The 10745-nt window shown below is 43.1% G+C and overlaps 1 protein-coding gene across 1 annotated transcript in view; it reads right to left on the reverse strand.

Moving 5' to 3' along the window:
• Nucleotides 1-6983, reverse strand: part of pcsk5b (proprotein convertase subtilisin/kexin type 5b) — a 55537-nt gene extending 48554 nt beyond the window's left edge. The window contains 3 exon segments of the mRNA XM_073465509.1: nt 1935-1997; nt 1999-2040; nt 6372-6983. Of these exon segments, the coding sequence (XP_073321610.1) occupies nt 1935-1997; nt 1999-2040; nt 6372-6551 (285 nt within the window). The 5' untranslated portion in view covers nt 6552-6983.
• Between the last annotated feature and the right edge of the window lie 3762 nt (nt 6984-10745).

The raw sequence follows: 10745 nt of genomic DNA on the forward strand, positions 1-10745 counted from the left end.
TTCCTCAGCGGTCAGCACGCATTCATGTGCATGCACAGACACAAACAAACTTCATGTAAAATCTTACATGCTCTTGAATCCACTGTTCAAAACACACGCACACAAACACTCACACACGCACACGCACGCACACACACATACAAACAAAGCCATTGCTGCTGGATGAAAAAATGTGAATCTCCAAAGAGTCTACATTTTTCAAAACTGACATGAACGGAAAATTTTAAGTTTTACCGGATCTGTGGAGTTTTGTCTTGTCTGTTTGATAAAGTGACCCACCTCAACAAGCACAGTTTGTGCCAGATACAATATGAGAAAAAAAAAACACTTCTAGGAGCAAAACATTTTCGCATGTCAAGAATGAGACGTTTCCACAAACGGTCCTGTCCTTAAACCCCATTTGAAGCTATCCACTTTAGCGCATCAGTAAAGGAAAAAGGCTCCACCATGTGCTCCCAAAGATTGATTTAGCAACTTGTTCTGAAACTGGTGTGAAGTTCAGGCTTCATTAATAACCCAGCCAGGGTTTAGTGACCTGGTGCAGGTAATGACAAGGAGAACTGACCAGGGAGGAATGAGGGTGTACCTTAGGTCAAACACTTGTTTGATGGGCCAGGTCACTCAAATTGACAAAAAACATATTGGTAAGTTGACAAAGAAGATTTGCAAAGCTGTATTTTATATTTAAGAGGGCAGTGATGACGTTGGTGAAGTAGAAACAAATAAATAAATAAAACTTTCTCACATGCTCTGACTTGTGGCTGTAGTATAATATGATGAACAAATGCTGTGGTAAATGTATTCTGGATCATTCTGGTTGAAAGGCTGTGGCACTATTCCTGCCCACTGGTTGAGAGTTTAATTCTGAAACACAGCCTGGTGCCTTTGGTTAAAACAGGTTACACCGGCCATAAGGCAGGTTATTTTCAGGGAATCAGCTGCCATGGGGAGGACAGGGCTTATCTGTGACCCCATGTACTTGGAATCGGGAATCTGGGATTTCCCAGAATTCCATTTAGTTGATTCTATAAAACTGGTAAAGTCCTGATTTCTGGGACACTACCCTGTCCACCAAGCGGCCCTTGTGTACCTTGCCCCTCTCTGGCAGGATAAAGGCAGTGAGGTAGACCCACAATGATGGTTACAAAAATCAATGAAAGAAGAAACACACCAGCAAAAGACAGCTAATTCAATACTATACTTGTTTTTGTGCCAACTCTTTGGGATTGTGCAGTGAAACAAAGCAGCAATTAGAAGTTGTTGGCAGGGCTGATTTTTGCCTTTTTTAAGGAAAGGTATATACAAACAATGCTTTATCTCAAACATATATCCATTCATCCATCAAACCTGAAGTTGCTGGGTTTGGGGAATAGAAAAGTAGCACAATGAGGCCTCATTTATCACAACGCATTGTTCAGGACTGTGATCAGTACAGCATGAAATGATAGAAAAACTGAGATTTCCCTGAACTGTAGTAGTTTTCCTGTACTCATAAACACTATCACTGCAATAAACCCATTTGTGGCAGGTCTTGTCGGCAACAAACAAGGGCAAGAGAGCAGAGTTAACTAAGTTGGTGTGACAAGTGTATTTTACACATTGTTCAGGCCTGAAAACAGCATATTGTCAGAAATACCCAGCTTGTCTCCTATATGTGTTTTAGTTCATTTTATACCATGGAAATAGTAGTTTGACAAAATAAGCGTAACTCAAGGTGCACTAGCGCGCTTTTTCCAGGACTCTCACATGCCCTCACCAAGAGATGGAGCTCCACATGTAGGTCAAGTGATGACAACGGAGCAAAATGTATCCATTGATGGTACCCAGAAAAGCTAATATTTGTGAGTTACGATCTGTTTTGTAAACTGTGTTCAGTATCATTTAAATGCAGAGAAAACATGGACTAAATTTACAAAACAGTACAACAGGCTTACTTTGGGCTCCATGGAGATGAAACTATGGCGACCACGGCTGGACAAAGTCGACCTCTTGATGGTGCCGACTATGGAAGAAGTGATAGTGGTCTTTGAGATCCCCAATCTGCAAAACACAAATACAGACTTAAGAAAGTATTAATTCATTCCATAACTCTTTCTATCTCACCATAAGCTCATTTGTGTAGTATAAAAAGTAAAATTTTATTCTTTAAAGCAGTAAAGTGACAACTTTTCTACGCTGTTACGTTTACATCAAAAGTTTTGTTGAACACTTTACAACGCTCAGAGAAAAAGAGAAAGGGACATGGACTAAAAGGTGAGATGGGTAGATGAGTCAGGTAGACAAAGAGAGAAACAGAAAGACAAAAAAGAGACAGGCTGAAAGTCAGACAAATGTACAGACACGCACAAACAGACAATGACTTTGAGTGATGAGAGATGAGGAGGCCAGATGATCCACACACAGACAATGACAGACAGACGGCAAGCTGCTGGACGGTGATTAGTTTTAATAATTGATAAAGACCAAACAATCCCTCGGATGACTGTCATGGCTGCCAAGGGTCCTATGGTGCGTCAGTGATCCATGGCTGAGCTCCACCACCACAGAGCCCATTAGATCAGCTTTCAGCTCAATGCTCATGCATATACACACATTCTGCAACTCCCAGACTGATAGGATAAGAAACAAGACAGTGCCAATAGCCCTAGCTGGATCATCTTTCAGCAAACACTAAACATTAGCTAAACACGCAGCACACATCAGAGGTCTTGGGTAACCAGATTAAAAAGCATTCTACATACTAACGAAATGCGCTTCCATAATAGGCGGCTACCACTTTGGATGCTTCTCATAGTGTAAACAGGTCTCAACATATCGTGCTTTCCACTGCCTATTTAATCTACCCAACATCGTGCACTGCCATTAAGCAGGCCAACCTTCCCTCTAGGAGTGTCTGAAAAAGGGGAGCTGCTGGAAAAGCTCTACACACAGAGAATTAAAAAAAAAAAAACTGAAGCCCAGGTCTAAACTTCTGCTGCATTGCAATGTTTGAATCCATCTACAGTCTGTCTTTTTTCAAAAATCACACATTTCAGTGTGACTTTTTCACATTAACAACCTTTATCATACCGTTAACACTCTTCAGCTGGTACTCTCACATTCGATATGCAAACTTGTTAACCTGTTTCTTGTGTACTGTTGTGATTAAATAACCCGCATAGAGAATCACAACTCCGACATAACCTACAGTTACTGGGAAATGTCGAAACATATTTGTGAAGCGAAACCACACTCACTTCAGTGATTCATGAAGTCTTGCATCACAGACTTTCTGTTTTTGCTAAAAGGCGATAAGACCTTTGCCATGGAAATTATTCTGAGTGTGTCATAGCTCACATAAGCTGAATACGTGTGGTTCATATACATGTTTGCTGTCGACATTTAACAACGGACAACTGGCTTCACATAAAAAGATGAGAGCCCTCACACACAGCAAAATTCTGCCATCGCAAAATAAAAATCCTGTGTGTCTCCAGAAGAGTGAAGAGAATGACAAAATACGTGTTTTCAAACTTCTTTCTACGTGGTGCAGAATCTGTCGTCATATTACAGCCACATTTTTGATGTTACATCAGGAATAATGCTGAGATTTATTTCACTTATTTTCATTTGCAGACAAACGTGGATAGATATGTGCAGGTGATTTTCTTTATTCTGTTCTACGATGTTCAGCAGTGTCACACCACAGAATAATCAACATTAACATTCATCCATATCCCCCTAACCTCGTAACCCTTACAGCAAGTGGACCAGAATAAGAATTAAAATCATTAACTCAGGCATAATCAAGAAACCAAAAGGTGCAATAATAAAGGAATAACTGGTTGTTGTACTCGCATCGCAGAGACTGGATGACTGGCTCTGATCAAAATTATCAGCATCAGGAAGGTATCTGTAAAGCATGAATGTAACTCTTGTTAGCTTACTTAAGCATGCAAAACACTTCCAACAACAACACCCTGTTTGCCTGATGCCTTAAGGGACTGATGCATCAGTACAACCTGCTCATAACTTGTTACCGTCTGGCTTCCGATCATCACCCTCCCTCTCTAAATCCTCCCCCATCTCTTCAGAAACACCAGTTTGAACAGATATCCCCATCTAGGACCTTGTCAGCTGATTTTGACTCAATTTGGACCAGTGTCTTAGTCTGGGAAGGGGGCTCCATGGTTAAGAGGATTACCCAGAATTCCCCAACGAGGTGCTCTCTCACTCCATGCCAACTCTTTTCATCCATCCATCCATCTATCGTCCCTTCTCTCACTCCGTCCTCCTTCCATCTCCCAGTGTGCAGTTATCTTTGTCTGTACTCCTCTTTCCACCCCTGTCAGGAAGACTATATTGTCTCTCTGTCACATGTTTTCCCTACCCATCCCCCCTTTTTTTCTCTTTAACTACTTTGCTTCCTTTCACAACTTAAAACCTCTTCCGTTTAGCCGTCATATCCCCAAATAATTCATCACAGTCAAATTCTTCTGAAAAGTCTACGTACATTTAATTAAAAACACTTGTACTGTAACTCTTGGCAATCTACAGCAGCATCAAACCGTGAAAAAATGCCGTTAGGTCATCTCACTTGATGAGTTTAGTTTAATTCTCCAGATACATAAGTGTTGCACTGATATAAAAGGCAGGGGGTTGATGATGGGGGAAGTCAAAGTTCACATTAGGAAATCAGAGTGTGCTGTTATCGCTCCCATGGGAGAGGCTTTCAGCTGACCCCAAAACCAGGAAGTGAAGTAAAACTCTTGTCTATGAGGTGTCAAAGTCCAATGAACGCTCCATATTGAGATGGAAATTAGGGCGAATGGTGGGGGTTGGGGGCGACACTGCACTCCACAGGGGAATTCCTATTGGGGGCTGGTATGGAAAGGGGGGGAGGACTCCACGCATTAGTTCCCGTCAAAGAGAGGGGATAAACGAGGCCATTAAGGCCTGCTCTCTGGGGAGTATAGTGGGTGGGCGGGCTGGATAAGGCGAGGAGGGAGTGGGAGGGGGGGGTTCAATAGCTGTTGACTAGGCTACCCCACAACAACCTGTCAGAATGCCCCCCTCTGTTCCACGCCGTCTTCGCGTTGAGTGCTGGCAAGTGTAGACTTGAACTGCCCACGTATTTTGGTCACGATACTCTGGAGTATGTGTGGGGTCCACGTTTGTGTGGCGTATTTCTTTTGTCCGCGAAGGACACAGGATTTCTCTTTAAACTTTGTCAAAACACATCTTCAAGTGACCAATTAAAGCCGTCCTCCTGGACCTGTGCAGACTTGTGTTGATCATCAAAATGACATCATGTGAAGAGTCAGACAAATCTCAAACCTCCGCCTTATGTATACCTCTTACAGCTGTGGTTTGGGATTTATTCTAGACCTTGCTAAGCGCTGGTCCCCATATTTGGCATTAAGTACCAGCTCTAATGAAAATTCTGGGGTCTTACACTGTAGAAGCTTGTATTTATGCTTCCGGATTTAAAAATGCAAGCTGTAAAATAATGGCTCGGATTTTTCTGGTGAATTATGACATGCTTCCTTTTTACATCTTCTCTGGTAGCTGTGCTTCATCATTACTTAAGAAGCCCTGCAGAAACACAGATTTACCCCTTGACAACACTGACAAAAACTATGGGAGCATCTCCTAAAGACTTCCTCGCACATGTAAACAGAGCTCAGCAGTAGTGTTTTATAGCAGTTGACCTACTCGGGAACTGAGTCCAGATTACACTCACTGGGAATACTTCGCTTTGGTGCAAGACTCAAATCTCCGACTCTCACTACATGTAATGTCAAAAAAATGTTGGCAAGTTTTTCAGTGAAAATGTTCATGTTGTCGAGTAAACTAGGGAAGTACAGGGGAGGTTCTGAATTAAAATAATCCTTTTAAATGACACAAATACTACATGAGAATCAGTTTGACTGTGGACCTTTTGATGTCAGTCCCAAGACCATAAACCAAACAGCACTAACTGTCTCACTTGTGTGTCAAATGGACCAAAGCACATGAGACTGCTGAGGCTGTGAGGCTGATAGTGAGCTCCCTGTGGCTCCAGCCTGCAGACTGAACATGATCCGCGGAAACCCAGCGAGCAGGCACCTGTTGTGCCATCCTGCTTTGCTCTTCTTTATTTTGTTCCCTGTACATCACACTTCTTTCTCCTTGACAGCGAGCTACAGGAAGAAGGACTGAGCTCCTTAGAGAAGGTTCATGGCTTGGGTTTGGACTTCAAACCTTTGGCGTTTGACCCCGTATCGTTTGTCTAGTGGTAAAGGAATATTAACCACCATGGCATGGCTCACTTTTAAGAGTTGACAAAAACAAGACGACAAAGGAGACAAAACAATAAGAGGCAACTTTTGAGAGAGCAATGAGTGACCTACCTGTCCCATGTTCCTATAGCCATATTTTTCTGCTATCCGCTCGGCCACATCGGGTCCACCGCCTATCCTGACTGCCCAGTGGTTGGTGTAAATCCGAGCGTTGCACGGCGGGGACGCAAAGCCGAGACTGAGCGCCAGGACGCACAGCAAGCTTCTTCTCCAAGCGGCGTTGCGGACCATCTTCCCCCACTTTTAACCCGACTCTTCTCCTCCTCCTCCTCCTCAGCCGACAGGCAAACAACCAAACTTCTCTTGTCGCGGAGCAAGACTCTCATAGAAACACAACTATCCCGGCAAAAACACTGAGAGAGGGAGAGAAAGAGAGGGAGAGAGGGGGGAAGGAACGGAGCTCCGAAGGGGTAAATATATACCTTATCCTCAAACCTCTGCTTTCCACATGGGAGAGTTGGAAGTTTGCGTTTCGTGTGCCCTCTCCCTGTTCCTCTCTCTCTCTTTTTTCCACCGCGGAGGAGGAGGAAGTGTACGTGTCTGCGCGCCGTGCGTCTTTGCGCGCGAGTTCGTGTACGCCTGTGTGCGCGCGGAGCTCCTCAAAGCTGATTCCTCTTCTCCACGAACAACTCGGATGTCGGTCGTTCAGCTCATCGGGCTTTCATGTGGCGAAATGGCTACAGCGCCTCCCCACAAATAACTAGCTGACACTCTGGAGAGTAGAAACAACTAAAGCCGCGGGGTTTCCCTGCCGAGCTCCGCTGGGTCTTAAAGACACTCTTTCTCGGATCCACCGCTGACCGCCCGGACGCCAGACACAGCACGAGGGGGGGGTCAAACTGGCGGCCAGGGAGCCACGCAGGGGCCACCTTCAAGGGCTTCCTCCAGGAGGGCCCCTTGGCTTAAATGAAGAATGATATATACTGACAACGGAAACTAGCTTTAAGTTATCCTACTGACCCAATATTTAAGAATTATTATTTATTTTCATTGTCATAATTCTCAATTTACAAAAGAGATGGACAGTGTGTTGCCTGTATTTTGAAGTCAATAGTTCTATGTGGCTACTTTCATAGCAAATTAAGCTTTATGAAATAACCGAACTCAAAAGTTACAACACCACTGGGTCTATAACCCAGACCACATGTTTCACCCTGACCCTGTTTAACCTCAACTTTATTCATAACGCCAGATATGAGATATAACAAGTACAAGGAAGAGAACACAGTCAAGATCGAACACATTTTTTATCATAAATAATAATGACCAGAGGCAATCCAGGCACTCCAAAAAAGAAAAAAGTATCAAAACGAGAAATATTTCCTTCCTTTTGATACTTTTTATTGTTTGGAGTGCCTGGATAGCCTCTGGTAATCTATTCGCCTTTTCCAAGTGCACTCCACACAATTTTTTGACTGCATTGTGTCACATAGAGCAGCCAGTCATCTTCTTTTTCTCTTTTTAACACGTTGAGATGATGAAATATTTGGTTTAACCTCGTGTAACATGCTGCACTTTTAAGAATGTGTCGTTTGCTTTGAAACATCTTGAAAATGTGTAGAGAATTTAGGTGATTAGAGTACGTCTTCATTTTGTTTGTAGACCATGAGACAATGCCAGAGGAATTGGGTCTATATTGCCTTCAAGAGGAGTCTTTTTTTTCTTCTTTTTTTTTACTGAGACAGCAGTTTTCTAACTGTCGGCAATTGTGCAACTTTTCAGTGAGGGACACAGATTTCAGTGTTTGTAAGTGTGTCGTGTTTTGATAGCTGATACAAACAGCAGTAGATGAATGCCAGTGGTGTTTACGTTGTGTTTTAGATTTACCTTTAAAAAGTCCACCAGTTAACAAATGGATGCATTACATTTTGGATACTGCTCCCCCTTCCTACACCTTGAAATCTGCTGTTGAATGCAAGCCTTGTCAGTCTCCTGGGCAGTATTGACATAGACATACCAATGTAAAGTTGGGTAAACTATGACCTCCACCTCAGTCATCATCCAATGGAAAACAGCCACAGACATAAAAAAAACGATTATATATTCAGAAAAATAACATAAAGCACCCAACCTTCTTTACACTTTATCCGTTTATCAGCGATCCTTTTGTTGTTTTGATTGTCATGATTTTTGTTGAATAGCGTGGATTGCTTAGAATATATCTTGTTAAAACGCCGGTAATTTGATAACAAATCTCTCGAAATGAGCTGAACTCAGGTGTGTTAACAATGTCATACTGTAACAGTACTTCCCAGATAACCTTACTGTCTGACTGAGATACATGTCCACCGCTGCCATGTAGGCCTTCTGCCCTTGGCTCTCCTGCATATTTCCTCTTAATCAGTGAAGCTCTACATGTCATGCCCCCCATCGCAGCACAGGTCACAGCTGACTAAACGCTGTCATTATGGAATGTGCCCGGTATTATCTGCAGTTGAGCCTTTCATTCAAGGCCTTTGTTGATTGATGGGTTTTTGTTTTGCAGCAGTTTTCCGGGGATGTCTCTGTGCACAGCGAAAACTCTGTTCTGCATGGGACACAAGTGAAAATCAGCATAATTGCACTAATTGCAGCCAATTTCTCTCTGAATGGACCCCGCTGTCACATCTCACAACAAGCGGGGGGACAAGAACATCTCATGGTCCCCCAGATGGAGATGAAAGGGAATAGAGGAAAAAAAAACACCCAGTGATCGTTCTCCATTCAGCCAGATGGAAGGGCTTGTAATTTAAAGAAAAAAAAGGAGAGGAGACGAAACACAGCAGAAATTGATTTGAAGATCCAAATCAAGTACCCAGGTCACGAAGCCACCTTGAGCACCAGGGCCCCCAATTTACATTCAGATCTAAAATGTCGCGATATCCTGCGCGACAGCCTCACAGCTACCCGAGTGTCTCCAGGGAGTGAACTGAGTGAACCCCAACAAAACGTCTTTGTCAACATCTGAGAGCCATGATCATGCGTGTCAACAAACACTCTGAGGGGCATTCCTGTGTGCATTCCTGTGCCTCTTCAATGAAATAACATGGTGCATCGTGTGTTTCAGCCAAACACAACTTTAGAAAAAAAAAGCTCCACACACAACACAATGGAAGGCCCCAACAGGAAACTTTGGCCAACAAGCTTTATTCACCAAAGACACAGCTAATTTGTTCATTCAGTATCAAGTCCAACATCTACAGGAGGGAACCTCCCACATGATTTTCTTGGGGCGTTATCAAACGTGTGTGCCCTCTCTTGCATTCAAATGCATCTTGCAATTAGCCACATACCACTGCTTCTCTATACCTCTCACGTCTTCATCTTCACCCATCATGGCCTTTCCTTCCTGTTCTATCACTTGCTTTAATTTTCCTTTCCAGATGTTCTCCTTTTTTAGTCTGCATCATCTGTCTCTAATGGATCTTGATCCATTCTTTTTTTGGGTCACCTGAATGGGGTTTTTATTATTCATTTGACCTACGTCTTGTTTTTAATCCTCTTTATGTACCTTCTTTCCGTCTGATATATCCTGGAGCCCATTGCACTCTCTGACCCCCCTTATCTATATCTCTCACTGGGTGGGCTTCCTGGGAGTTCAGGCTGACCTTTCAACTTCACTTTGACCTTTGACCTTGTTGTTGTGGGCTCCTGCACTTAGGCCACAATAGCACCTGCCACTCACCAACTTTCCATCCTCTCTGCTCTGCATCCCACCCTCCCATCACCACCCTTCCCTTCTTCTCTTCCCTCTTTCCTTTGTCAGGCACATACCAGGGCTATATAGGCTATTCTCAGAGCACACACACTCTTTACATTCAGTGGAGAGAGGTGGAAGAAGGGGGAGACACAGAGAGTGCTATAGAAAAGCGAAACGTTGGTGTCCTGCATCCATGAGGAATGATAATTTTAGTCTTGATGGTATCTGTCAGTATGGCAAGGGGTTATCAATTAAAACACAGAGATCAAAACAAGTAATGTGAGAACAGTGTGGGTTAGGCAATCTCACACAGAGGTCAACACATATTTATTTGATTACTTTGCCTGATTTCTGATTTATGTATTAATTTCCTGTGTTTACTAGATTTTTTTAACAGTCATCTTGTGTCCCAAATATGACACCCAACTATGCATTTCACCAGTGCCCAGGTCATTGTTATGCAGTATAAATATGGAAGGATATCTTCTAAATCAGAGGATTTTTTTTGCGATGGTCCAGTGAGCTGTGACCCACCTGGTCTGGCCACCTGTGTCAAAAACTGCACTCCTGTGGATCAAGCAACTGGCTATAGAAGACATAGCTATGTTGCCATCTGGTGGTAAATGGTAAGACCATACATACAGGATTGAAGTTGAACTCTGTCAATATTTTCACGTTCATGTCCTTTTCTCACCCAGGTGGAGAAGAATTAGGCAAGGCAATTTTATTTGTATAGCACATTTTAT

The sequence above is a fragment of the Pagrus major genome, chromosome 5 (genome assembly GCF_040436345.1).
Source record: "Pagrus major chromosome 5, Pma_NU_1.0".
Lineage (NCBI taxonomy): Eukaryota > Metazoa > Chordata > Actinopteri > Spariformes > Sparidae > Pagrus > Pagrus major.